A 14,436-nucleotide genomic window follows, 5' to 3' on the forward strand; every position below is an offset into this window, starting at 1 on the left:
ACCTTCGTAGAAAAGCAACTTTGATACCCTCTCAGTAACCCCTGTTCTACGTTTCGCTTGACCGACCGCAGTATGTTTCTCTACACAATCACTATTACAATATATACACAATCACAATCTCTACTTGGACTATTAGGAAGTGGAAGTGAAATACGTTCCTGCTTTCTTTTCCTTTTGATGAGTTGGCTAGTATACGGCGGTGAAATTGTAGACATGAGATAATCATTTCGTTTCAGTTTGTTGTTCGTTGCACGCTGCTTCCTAGCTCTGTCCAATGCACTGGTGAGATTAGATCTTCGTTCTTCAAGAGCATTCTTTATCAAATTGGCATTTACGGATTTCTGGTGTACTCTGAGGTGTTCGAAGAGACTTTTCTGTTCCTTTCCAATAACGATAATTTCTGCCTCTGCCTTCTTGAGCGGGTTTTGCAACGTAATATCATTAGGATAGGCTTTAACTCTAGCTAGGATGTTCTGATGCTTGCAAATAACAGTTTTCAGTTGAATCTGATTCCATTCTGACCCCATTCCATACATTTTATTTAAAACACTTTTCACTTTTAGAAACAGTTCAATAAATTTTTTCTACATCTATTTCACATACTCACTTTTTTCCAATAATTTTTCAGAACCTTAGAATTAATACTTTGAAAAAAAAAAAACTATAAACATAGTGATAACCCCTATACAAATTGCTTACAATACAATGTCGTCTTTAATCTTCGAGGCTGTCTTTGGAAGTCATGAACTAAAAAATAAAAACCAAAGTTAATAGAAATAATTTTGTACTAACATAAAAAACAACATAATGAAAATGTGTTGTTTTGGTAAATGCATAAACATTTCATGAAATAGGTAATAAATATTTAACAGACACACAGACCCACACACATATACAAATATACAGTGTGAACAAAAAAATGTAATCTGAGCAATGAACAAAAAAATATATTAATATTCAAACGATTTTTAATATAGTCATTAACAGAGATGTTATGGTATTTTATTGTTTCGTAAGTATCACCTATACCTAATTGCTTTAATGTGTAAGTTATTAGTGCTTCTTTGAGTCAAACGAAAATTACAACAATTTAGGTGAAATTTTTTTATTAGGTTTGTTTGTTGAACGATCGGCAACCGTTGCCAACCATCAGCCGCATGCGCGTTCGTAGTCTTCGAACGCTAACTGTAAACTGCGCATCGCTAACTGTTAACTGCGCATGCGTCTGATGGTTGACAAACGGTTGCTGATCGTTTGGATCGTACTACGAACAAACCTATTATGTTGACCATGAAAATATTCAATCAAAAATAATTTTTCAAAAAAAAACACAGTCATGTAGATTGATTCTTAATTTGTTAATATTGGATGAGATATCAAAATATCTAAATAGTTCAGATTGTTGGTGTGTTAATATTAAAAAATACATAATATTCTACTAGTTGGCTATGACTTTTGACACTAAACTTGCTTAAAAGTTTGACATTAGACTATTTTTATAGTTCCTGTTGCTTTGTTACTATCACTAATATAAAATTTTCTAAAGAGAGACTGAATGATATGGTTTTTGTGCTAGAAGAGTGTAACAAAAATGTGCTACTAGGAACAAGAATTTATCATCAGTTATTCTCTGAGAGACGACAAATGATAACCAAGTAGAGAAGCTGTTCAAAGTTTACTAGAATGGTTTCTACGGACTGGACAATATGTATATACAATATGTGCACACAAATAGTGTACATCGACTCTATTTATTTTTGTGCCACTTACTAAGAGTGTTAAGATATACATGTTTTCTAATTTTTTGTAATAAAGGTGTTTATAATTATATTTTTTTATTTCTTTTCTAATTTTGTGCCAGATGTCTTAAAAATGACAAAGTCCACCTAAATAGCCAGTAAATAATGGTCCACCTTTCTAGGGTTAATAAAAAAAGATGAAAGCTGAATAGATTTTGATTTTATTAATTTTATATTATCTTCAAATTATTTTTTTTTCTGATATTCATATTAGCAAAACATTCTCACAAATTTCAATAATGTGAATATTCACGAATGAGAATATTCGTTACATCACTAATATTGTATACATTCGCTGCGGTGCAAAAAAATCGATCCACTTGAAAATTTGGTCAATTTGATGTCACGAATTTCCTAAACCAGTTGTCCGATTTAAGTCATTTTTTTACTATGTTATAGCCTTATTCATTAACCATATCGCTGTAATAATATTGTTGCTTGACAGGTAAACTATCATTGTATACTGGGTGTACGAATCAACTGTGTTTTTTCTCCAAGTTCGCATCACCCTGTGGACTATTCTAGCATTTTATAAAATACTGAAATTAAAGCCCAACCATAGCCTCAGGTTTTCTTAACATTATGTTTTTAGATTCATTCGCTTATGTTAGTTAATAAAAAAGTTAGGTACTTTAACAACTGACCATGTTCGTCATCAGTACAGGGTGTTTCTAAATAAGTACGACAAACTTTAAGTGGTAATTTTACATATAGTCCGTTCTTTAACGGTAAAATATTGCAAAACCTCTAAAGGGCCTAGCCGGGTAAGATGGTGAAAAGTGCCCCCAACTCAATTTAAATTCCATATAGGTCACTTTTTAGCACATATAGAGGAACTTACTTTCTGAAATTTTTAGCCCCCTAGGTGGTCACGTGACCCCCCTAGAGCCTAATTAGGCTTTTTAGGTTTTTATTTTTTATCTCAGCCGCGTCAAGAGCTAGCCAAAAACTTTATTTAAAAAAGTTGTAAGTTTCAAAAAGATCTATATGAAACAATTTTTTTTTTTATTTTTTGGCGGGAAATTCGAATTTTTAGAACAATTTTAAACTTTTAAATAACTCTGAAAAAAAAACTAAGACACTCGTTTTTACGAAAATCAATTATAATGTGTATTTTTACACTATCTTTCACCCTGAATTTTTTCAGATTTTTAAAATTGGTGAAACGTACCTTTAAAAATAAAAAACCGCATTTTTTCGGTTTTTTTTCGTTTTTTGATACAATTTTATACATATTTTTCAAAAAAGGTAACACCGTCAGTAGAATAGGTAAAAAAAATGCAAAATAATTGGGGTTTGTTTAATAAAAATTTTTTGTAACGCCATCCATTTTCAAGATACAGGGCGTTAAAGAAAATTAAAGAAAACAAAATTTTACACATTTTTTACGATTTTGCCGAAACTACTGGCAATATTGCAATAAAAATTGGCAGGTTTTAAGAGGTAGTTATTGTGCATTTTTTGACATACAATTAAGAATTTTATATTCATCATTGGCGCGCATACGGGTAATGGTCTGAACTTTTTAAAGAAAAAAAGATGGTACGCCACTGACATATTTCAAATTAACAATCATTTTTGAATTCCTCGTTCTACTAGAAGTTCGAACGCTTTGTAAGGGTTAAGATCTTTTATTTTTTGAATAAAAATGGCGCGTCGTATGAAAAAATAAGAAGATAGATTTTTTGTCACAAATTGAACGAGGAATTCAAAAACGATTGTTAATTTGAAATATGTCAGTGGCGTACTATCTTTATTCTTTAAAAAGTTCAGACCATTACCCCTATGCGCGCCAATGATGAATATCAAATCCTTAATTGTATGTCAAAACATGCACAATAACTACCTCTTAAAACCCGCCAAGTTTTATTACAATGTTGCCAGTAGTTTCAGCAAAATCGTAAAAAATGTGTAAAATTTGGTTTTCTTCAACGCCCTGTATCTTGAAAATGGATGGCGTTACAAAAAAATGTTATAAAGCAAACTCCAATTATTTTTCAGTTTTTTACCTATTCTAGTGACGGTGTTAACTTTTTTGTGCAAAATATGTATAAAAATGTATCAAAAAACGAAAAAAAAAAACGAAAAAATGCGGTTTTTAATTTTTAAAGGTACGTTTCACCAATTTTAAAAATGTGAAAAAATTCAGGGTGAAAGATTGTGCAAAAATACACGTTATAATTGATTTCCGTAAAAACGAGTGTCTTAGTTTTTTTTTCAGAGTTATTTAAAAGTTTAAAATTGTTCTAAAAATTCGAATTTCCCGCCAAAAAATTTAAAAAAAATTTTTCATATAGATCTTTTTAAAACTTACAACTTTTTTAAATAAAGTTTTTGGCTAGCTCTTGATACTGCTGAGATAAAAAATAAAAACATAAAAAGCCTAATTAGGCTCTAGGGGGGTCACGTGACCACCTAGGGGGCTAAAAATTTCAGAAAGTGAGTTCCTCTATATGTGCTAAAAAGTGGCCTATATGGAATTTAAATCGAGTTGGGGGCACTTTTCACCATCTTACCCGGCTAGGCCCTTTTAAAGAACCGCTTGGATTGACATGAAATTTGGCATACACATAGCTAACAAGTCAAAGAAAAAAAGTGATATTGTGCCGATATGTGCTTTTGCCCTGGGGGTGGTTTTCACCCCCTCTTGGGAGGTGAAAAAATATTCGTCCAAAGAAAGTCAAAAATGGATAAACTGGCTAATTTTAAGTAACTTTTGTTCTATAGAGTTTTTTCACTAAGTCAATACTTTTCGAGTTATTTGGCAGTGAATATGTTTATTTTTTCAACAAAATAACCACGCTTTTAGACGGTTTTTCGCAAATAACTCAAATAGTAAGTATTTTGTCGAAAAAACATTCTTAGCACAAATATAGCCTGTAAAAAATTTAAAAAAATGGTGTATACATCACGTCTCTACACCTACTAGAAGCAGAGTTATAGCTAATGAAAAATAGGTTCATATTCGTCAAATTCCAAATGGAATATTTTAACGTGAAATAACCAAAAATGAAGAACATTTCGGGGAAAACTTATTACAACTTTTTTAAAGTGTTTAAAAAAAGCTTCATTTTTGTTTTATAAACAAAATTTCTAGCATCAAAATTAAACAAGTTACGCTCAAAATAAAGTTAGTCCCTTTTGGTTTTGGTAAAAAAATCGAGAAAATCGCCCCCTAATTAGTATCTTAAATGAACTTAATCGTTACGACTTCACAAGTTTCTTGACTCGTGTATATATTGTTTATATGATCTGTAAGTTTCATCGGTTCAAAGTCCTTACTATTGAAAGGGCTGTAGTTAAAAGGGGTTGAACGAGTCACTGATCACGAATGTATGCAAATTTAGAAACACCAAATCTTAATCAATTTTTGTCTAACAGAAAAACAAAAAAATACATGATATTCAGAAAAGCAAATCTGACTTTTTTGTTTTTCGAGATTTTTGGTATCTAACAATTTTTAAGTTATTTTGAAAAAAAGCATATTTTTCAAAATTTAAATTTTTAAAAATTTTACTTTGAAACCAAATTTTTTCAAAAATAAGCACTTTGAATCGATGAAACTTACAGATCATATAAACACAACATAAGTAAAATAATTTGTGGAGCGGTAACGATTAATTTCATTTAAGTTGCTAATTAGGGGTTGGTCTTCCCGATTTTTTTTTGCAAAAACAAAAGGGACCAACTTTATTTTGAGCGTAACTTGCTTAAATTTAATGCTAGAAACTTTTTGTAAAAACAGAAATAAAGCTTTTTTAAACACTTTAAAAAGTTATAATGGGTTTTCCCCAAAAACCGCTTAATTTTTTGGATATTTCACATCGAAATATTCTATTTGAAATTTGGTGAATAAGAATCTATTTTTCATTGGCTATAACTCTAGTTCTACGAGATCCAGAGACCTAACGCGTACACCATTTTTTCTACTTTTTTACAGGCTATATTTTTGCTAAGAACGTTTTTTTCGACAAAATACTCACTTTTTGAGTTATTTGCGAAAAACCGTCTAAAAATGTGGTTATTTTGTTGAAAAATTAACATATTCACTCGCAAATAACTCGAAAAGTGTTGACTTGGCGAAAAAGCTCTATAGAACAAAAGTTACTTAAAATTAGTTAGTTTACCCATTTCCGGACTTATTTTGGAGATATATTTTTTCACCCCTAAGAGGGGGTAAAGTCACCCCCAGGGCAAAAGCACACATCGGCACAATATCACTTTTTTCTTTGACATGTAAGCTATACGCATGCCAAATTTCATGTCAATCCAAGCGGTTCTTTAAAATTTAGAGCAAAAACCGTGAAAGAATGGACTAATAAGAAAATAATGACAGTTTGCTTTATAATCATACGCCCGCAAACACTTGGTTTCCGAGATCCGGGATGTTCAATTTTTTTTTACACACTGACGATTTATTTGTTGCTTTAAAACCAGTTGAAATATGCAAATGAAATTTGGTGGGTTTTAAGACGTAGTTATTGCACATTTTTTGTCATACAATTAAGAATTTAATATTCACCATTGGCGCGCAAACGGATATTATGACCGATCATATTAGGGGCCGTTCAAGTATTACGTAACGCAGGTTGGGGGGTCAAAAATCTTCAAAAATTGCGTTACACAATAGTTAAACGCCCATTAGAGTGCGTTACGTAGGGAGTGGGGGTCAAAAATCTTCAAAAATCGCGTTACGTAATACTTGAACGCTCCCTTACCCGTATGCACGCCAATGGTGAATAAAAAATTACTAAAATAAAAATGTATACCATTTTTATTCAGTTGCAATGCGAAGGCAAAACAATCTTACTTTTCAATTAGAATACGGAGTGCAGTCCAGTCCCTTGAATCGCGATTTTCGGCTCTTATTGGAGCCTTCATCGGAAGGAACGTAGGCACTGTTCTCCATATTTTAACTGATTCGTATCGAGAGGTTTTCCCATCCACTGCAACTGAAGTGATGATAGTAGGTGGCTAGCGCCATCTGGCATTGAAAGACGAAGTCTCTCTCTCCCTCCCCCAAAAAATTATTAATTGTATGTCAAAAAATGTGCAATAACTACGTCTGAAAACCCACCAAATTTCATTTGCATATCTCAACTGGTTTTAAAGCAATAAATAAATCCTCAGTTTGTAAAAAAAATTGAACATCCCGTATCTCGCAAACGAAGTGTTTGCGGACGTATGATTATAAAGCAAACTGTCATTATTTTCTTATGTAAAATTACCCCTTAAAGTTTGCCGCGCTTATTTAGAAACACCCTGTACTGATGACGAACATGACTAGTTGTTGAAGTACCTAACTTTTTTATTATCCAACATAAGCAAATGAATCTAAAAACAGAATGTTAAGAAAACCTGAGACTAGTTGGGTTTTAATTTCAGTATTTTATAAATGCTAGAATAGTCCACAGGGTGATGCGAACTTGGAGAAAAAAACACAGTTTGATTCGTACACCCAATATACAATGACAGTTTACCTGTCTAGCAACAATATTATTACAGCGATATGGTTAATGAATAAGGCTATAACATGGTAAAAAAATCACTTAAATCGGACAAAACAGGTTTAGGAAATTAGAGCATCAAAAATGACCAAATTTTTAAGTGGATCGATTTTTTTGCACCTGAGTGTATATTGAAATTTTATATATACTTACATACTTTTTGCGTGTTTCTGCAGCTGAAGGATTGGCAACTAAATCCTATAGTTAATGCTGTTTTTTAATTCTACAAGAGCCATGGCTCCTTCTATTTCATCGCTTGAAATCTCTTTACTTTTTCCACCTTGGACACAAACTAATACAGAGGGGCGATCCTGTTTTTCATTAAAGGTATGTGCTGTTTCACTCCTCCTCTCAGGTTCAGGATAAGTCTCATCTCCCCAATTGATAGGTGAGGCTAAATCTATAGTTGATTCCCAGAGATTCTGGTTCTGCACTGCTTCTCTTAACCAACGTTTTTTAGGTAATTCTGAAGGTGTTCTTTTTGGTGAAGACTGTAATTCTTGTCCTAAACTACTGGGATTAAAACTATACTCTGTATCAGACTTTGGTGAGTTTTCAATATCATCCATTAAACTGGATTTCGAGCTACTGGAAAAGAATGAGGATCCTTCTAAACAACAAGCTGAATCTTCTTGTTGAAACATCGATTTTTTTGGTGTTGTGTCAAAATTTTCTTTGGCACTAGATGATGTATTTCTTCTACAAGATAAAAGTAAGCTAATTAATTATGTGTTTCGAAAGTACTTTCAGAAAAACTTTCTTTATCCAAAAAAATACCATAATTAATTAGTTCTGTGATGAATTACATGGAAAAGTGAATATGAAAACAAATTGGCTGGAGCAATTCAGAGATTTGATTATTCCATTACAAAGTTACTACTTTACTCTACTGGTAAGAAGAGAATCCAGATTCAAAAAATTGATCATAATAGAATAATAATAAGGTCTACACATTTTAAAAGAATTGTACATAAGAAATCTTCTTTGAACTTTCTAACTTTTCGGTACATGAGTAAAGGAAAACCAGATCACAGTCGAATTCTTAAGTTGGGAGCAGGCAAGAGAAAAGTATAGAGTTTGTAGAGACAAAATCTTACGAAAACTTTGGTATGCCACTTAATGAAACCAAGCTGTTTTATAGACTTATCTCTTGTAAGTCCTATATGCAGATTGAAGGACAATTTCTATTTCTCTAGAAAAGCCCACCTAGATCTGACAATATTTACGTTCTTAATCAAAATATTATGGAAATTGTAATTAAACATCATAGTTATATAAATATTTGAGGCTATGCTTGCAACAAGGGTGAACTCTAATGACAAGTCAATGGCGAGTTCACCCTTGTTGCACACATAGCCTCATATAACGTATAAATTTATATTTTTTGTGAATGTGTTGTTTAGGTAATAAAGTTCTAGGTTGGGATGATCATGCACCGACGCTATATTTATAATGAGGCAAAGTCAAGAAAAATCATTAGAATACAACAAAACTGGCATATTTGTTTTGTGGATCTTGAGAAAGCATTTGACAGGGTCAAATTAAAGGATGTTATCCATTGGTTATACTCAAGATTGGTTAGATATACTCATTGGTTATACCTCTAGGAATAATTGACACGATCGAAAACATCTACCAGAACAACAAAATAAAAGTAAAAGTAGATGATGACCTGACGACCCAATTGAAGCTGGCAATGGGATAAGACAGGGGTATTCCATTAGTCCTTTATTGTTCAACCTGATCATGGATGAAATAATAAAAGAAGTGAGAACTATAACAGGATACCAAATCGGAGCAAAACAATTAAAATAATCTGCTATGCAGACGATGCAATACTAATTTTAAAGTGAAGATGATTTAAAACATATGCTGCACCAATTTAAACCAATAAAAAAAAAAAGACAAAATGCATGGTTATAACAGCAAATCCAATAAGATGTAAATTGGAGACAGAAGGTCAGATAATAGAACATGTGATGGAGTTTAAATATCTAGCATTCACACTATCTAGCTCTGGAAATCTAGAAACAGAAGTGGAAGAACAAGTGAATAGAGCCACCAGAGCCGCAGGTTGCATGAATGACACAATATTGAGAAATAAAATATCCAAAAAGAGGCAGAATCTACAAAACAACCATCAAACCAATAATTACATATGCGGCAGAAACACGGCCTGACACAGAAAGAACAAAAAGATTGCTTGAAACAGCAGATATGGCAACCCTTCTAAAAATGATGGTAAAACACTATGGGATAGAGCTTGAAGTGCAGATATACAACGGAGATGAGTAAGAGATCTTTAATAACTGGGTAAGAAACAGAAGAGTAGAACGGAATGACCACGTAAGCCAAATGACAGCAAGTAGAATATGTAGTAAGGACAGCAAGAGACTGTTCCCCAATAGGAAAACGATCAGTGGAAAGATCACAAAAACGAAGGAACAACTTACTGGAGGCACATTGAAAAAAGAGACAGAGTCATGCCTGTACAAAAAGAAGTAGATAATAAAGTAATACAGTAAAAGTAATATCTATACTTACTTATCCCATTGTAGCAACCATTCTTTTACTTCTGCGTTGTGAGTTTCATCATACTTTTTATTAAGATTAGGTTCAGGTTTTGCATTCAGCCTTTTAAGAGAATAGTCCGGATGGTCTTGACAGTGTCGATTGGCATGTGTAAATGTTTTAGTACAGTTAGGAGCTGCACATATAAATGGTTTTTCACCTGTATGCAACCTTTGGTGAGTTTTGAGTTGTCCCGACTGGGCAAATTTTCTTGTGCAACGAGGGTAGTCACATCTATAAGGCCGTTCCCCTAAAAAACATATTTCATTAAAAATATTGAAACTTCTATAGCCCTGTTAATATATATAAATAAATAAATAAAGAAGTCTGTTGTGCAGACGACGCAATACTGATAGCCCAAGATGAAGTCCACAGTTTTAACATAAGAGCAAAAGAATTCAATATGACAATTTCATCCCACAAAACAAACAATAGTAATCAGTAAAGAACCAATCAGATGTAAAATAGAAATAGGGTTTATCATTTGTTTTGAGCTTCTGTCATGTCGTATAATCCGTGTACAATATTTATTTATTTATTTATTAACGGTTTCACCATTGTTCAAAAAAAAGTAATACAATAATTTATAAAATAGTTGATATAGTTAAATTCTAACATATACAATAAAAAACAATATAAAACATTAAAAATATGATGTAACACCATAAACAAACTAAACATGATCAACACAATTTAACAATTGCCTAAAAGAATAAATTGAACTAAAAAATGGATCAACAGTATATGTGTTAAAGTGCCTAAGAGCTCTAGTCATCGGATCATTTCTACCATAATAGGGAACTTACATAAATTTTTAAATATTAAAATGATATTAAAAAACCTAAGGTAACATGATCTTAAAACGCTTGCATGCGAAAAAAACAAATATTTTTAACCCGTACGCTAATTACGACGCTTTGAAAATGCTATAAAATTCAAATATCTTAGGAGGCTCTTGAACGTCCTTCTATTGGTCCGACGTCACGGGCCACGGGCTAGCAGTCGGAAACAACGCAATTAGGGTAGGTATCACGGGTATATTCCATTTTAATCGTCTTTAATGGAAAATTCCTAGGTATTATTTATGTTCATCTTATACAGTATGTCCCTGTAAGTTGTATCCATATGGAAAACTTTTTTATTATTAATTTTATGAAAAAAAGTTATTCTTCATAAAAAGCTCTGCATGGTCCAAAACCTAAAATTTAACCATCAGATATAAAATTGTATGAATGTTATACGAGGTATGTCAAAAAATTTGAATTTCACTCAAGAGTAAAGTAGCTTTATTTTTCACAATATTGAAAATTGCTGTTATGAAAAGTTGTTTGGAATTAAAAACTATATTCTAATATGCATTTACATCCTTCTAATTGAAAAAACAGTTTTTTTGAAAAATTACATTATTTTCTATATACATAATTCAAATTGGGGCGTTTTTGTAGCTCCGGAAGTACGAGGTGGAGAGATTTGTGGTTTTTGGGGTTAAGCTTTTTGAATTTTTCGATGATTTTTGGTGGGGATTTGGATTCGGTCAGGGGCGTGCTTTCGGATTTTTTAAGGGGTACGAGTTTTGCTTAGGAGTGGGGGGTGAGATTGTCTAAGGCGAAAAAATTTCATTGGGTTTTAAAGCCAAGGGTTAGGAATAAGTGTCACTTTTAGCCCGCGGAGGCTAGCTCGTACAGGGGCGTCGCAAAAAAATCGCGAACTTGCGGGTTGAAGAAAAAAAGGGTAAAAAAGTTGAAAAAAAAATTCAGATGGACGTAAATCGGGTGGATTTAAAAGAAGAATGTTGTGTTTTTGAACTTAAGCTTTCTCAATTTTTTGCGATTTTTTGGTGGAATGTTTATCCCTCCCAGGAGCGTACTTTCCTTTTTTTTAAGGGGAGCGAGTTTTTTATAGGGGTGGGGGGTGGGTTGGCCGTATGCGCTATACTTTTAGCGCGTTTGGATGCTAAGCGTTAGAAATAAATATGATTTTTGACTGGAGCCGCTAGATCGAACAGGGGCGGCACAAAAAATTCCCAAAGGGGAAATTTTGATGAAATGGCCAAAAATGACAGTGTCGTCCCTCGTGTAGCCACAGTTTTCAAATTTTAGTAAAATTCCCGCCACGTCCCAAATATTTCACAGTTCCCATACTTACGAAAGCTTCTCTTTTTTTTCCAACCCCTAAGTTAAGGGTGGGGGGGCCTACCAAAGTAGGGTCAACTTTTTGACTTCACGCCCCAGTAGCGCCCTTACGGCGAAATGTATCGAATCACGCGAGGCATCAAAATTTGCGCATCGACGAGACGAAAAATACGAGTTTTTTGAAATTTTCAATTTTTGATGAGAAATGTCAAAAAAAAATAAAAATAAAAAAAATAAAAAAAAAACAGAAAAAATGGCATAGCTCCGCCCCTATGGCTTCGATTTTGGCCAAACTTTTAGTGTTGTAAATGGTTTGATGTGGCTGATTCGAAAAACCAAGTTTCAATCAGTGGCGCATCCATGGGGGGAAAAAGGGGGTTAAAATGGCGATATTTTCAACAAAACCACAGAATAAGGTTGGTGTTTTTGGACTTAAGCTTTTTGAATTTTTTTCGAGTTTTTCGTGTCATTTTTAATTATGCCAGTGGCGTGGTTACGGATTTTTTAGGGGTGCAAATTTGGCAAAGGCGTGAAATTAAAAAAACAAAAATAAAAAATGAGTTTTGTGCTTTGGACAAGATTTTTGAATTTTTTGCCATTTTTTCGTGCCGGTTTTAACCCTGTCAGTGGCGTCGTTTCGGATTTTTTAAGGGGAGAGTGTTTTGTATAGATGTGTAACTAGCAATATGAGGTTAATGCGTCTGGACTTAAGCTTCTAAATTTTTTTTAGAATTTTTTGTGCCGATTTTAATCTTGTCATGGGCGTACTTTCGTTTTTTTAAAGGGTGCGAATTTTGAATAGATATGGGGATGGTAATATGAGGTTTGTGCTTTTGGACTTAAGTTTTTTGAATTATTTGTGAATTTTTCGTGTCAAATTTATCTCTGTCAGTGGCGTGGTCACGGATTTTTTAAAGGGTGTCAGTTTTGTATGGGCGTGAAATTAATAAAAAAATAAAAAATGAGATTTGTGCTTTTGGAAAAGCTTTTTGAATTTTTTGCCAATTTTTCGTGCCCGTTTTAACCCTGTCAGTGGCGTCGTTTCGGATTTTTTAAGGGGTGTCAGTTTTGTATAGGTATGAACGTAGCAATATGCGGTTTGTGCTTCTGGACCTGACCTTTTAAAATACATTGAGAATGTTTTGTGTCTATTTTAGCCCTGTCATGGGCGTACTTTCGTATTTTTTAAGGGGTACGAGTTTTTGAATAGGTGTGGGGGATGGCAATATAATGTACTTTTGGCCCTTAAGCTTTTTTAATTTTTTTCTAATTTTTGTGTCGATTTTAACCCTGACAGTGGCGTGGTTTCGGATTTTTTAAGGGCTGCGAGTTTTGGATACGCGTGGGGAGGGCAATATGAGGTTTGCAATTTTTTACTTAATGTTTATGAATTTTTGTGATTCGATTTTGCCGATTTCGACCCTGTCAGTGGCGTATTTTTAAGGGGTGCAAGTTTTGTATATGCATGGGAGAGCAATATAAGGCTTGTGGTTTTGGACTTGAGCTTTTTGAATTTTTGCGATTTGTTTTGTACCGATTTCGACTCTTGTCAGTGGCGTACTTTCGTATTTGTTAAGGGGGTGCGAGTTTGTACGGAAAACGTGAGAATTTTGACCTAACAAAAAGGTTTTTGAGTAGTAAATAGAGGTACCGTTTTAAATTCACTGAATAGTATAAGCGATATATTATTCGACGTGTCTTAGCAAATCATTTCTGGTTAACAAGTTCTAACCATAAGGGTCTTATTATAGTATAGTATATTAGTATAGAGTGTAGTACATTATAAAATTATACTATTCTATGGATTTAGTACGGCCTAACTAGTCTATATACATAATTCACAAGTGGGTGTTTTTGTAGCTCCGGAAGTACGAGGTGGTGAGATTTGTGCTTTCCGGGTTAAGCTTTTTGAATTTTTTGATGATTTTTGGTGCGGATTTCGATTCGATCAGAGGCGTGCTTTCAGATTTTTTAAGGGGTACGAGTTTTACTTAGGGGAGGGGGGTGCGATTGTCAAAGGCGAAAAAATTTCGTTGGGTATTAAAGCTAAGGGTTGGGAATAAATGTCACTTTTGACCCGGGGATACTACCTCTAACAGGGGCGTCACAAAAAAATCGCAAACTTGCGGGTTGAAGGAAAAAATTGAAAAAAAGGGCAAAAAGTTGAAAAAAAATTTCAGATGGACGTAAATCGTGTGCTTTTCAGAGAAGAATGTTGTGCTTTTGGATTTAACCATTCTTAATTTTTTGCGATTTTTTAGTTGAATGTTTATCTCTCCCAGGAGCGTACTTTCCTTTTTTTTAAGGGGAGCGAGTTTTTCATAGCGGTTGGGGGTGGGTTGGTCGAACGCGATAAAATTTTAGCGCGTTTTGATGCTAAGCGTTAGGAATAAGTGTGATTTTTGACTGGAGCCGATAGATCGAACA

At 33.4% G+C, this 14,436-nt stretch overlaps 1 protein-coding gene across 2 annotated transcripts in view; it reads right to left on the reverse strand.

The window, feature by feature from the left end:
• Nucleotides 1-567: 567 nt before the first annotated feature.
• Nucleotides 568-14,436, reverse strand: part of LOC114334480 (metal regulatory transcription factor 1-like) — a 33,133-nt gene continuing 19,264 nt past the window's right edge. Inside the window, exons 2-4 of one of the 2 annotated variants that reach the window (XM_028284522.2) lie at nucleotides 9,851-10,127; nucleotides 7,460-8,005; nucleotides 568-747 (exon numbers count right to left, since the gene is read on the reverse strand). In XM_028284522.2, coding sequence (XP_028140323.1) covers nucleotides 7,498-8,005; nucleotides 9,851-10,127 — 785 coding nt within the window. In that variant the 3' untranslated portion in view covers nucleotides 568-747; nucleotides 7,460-7,497. The remainder of the gene's footprint in view (nucleotides 748-7,459; nucleotides 8,006-9,850; nucleotides 10,128-14,436) is intronic. The other variant, XM_028284523.2, reaches the window with a different exon arrangement.

The sequence above is a fragment of the Diabrotica virgifera genome, chromosome 10 (genome assembly GCF_917563875.1).
Source record: "Diabrotica virgifera virgifera chromosome 10, PGI_DIABVI_V3a".
NCBI classification, from domain to species: Eukaryota; Metazoa; Arthropoda; class Insecta; order Coleoptera; family Chrysomelidae; genus Diabrotica; species Diabrotica virgifera.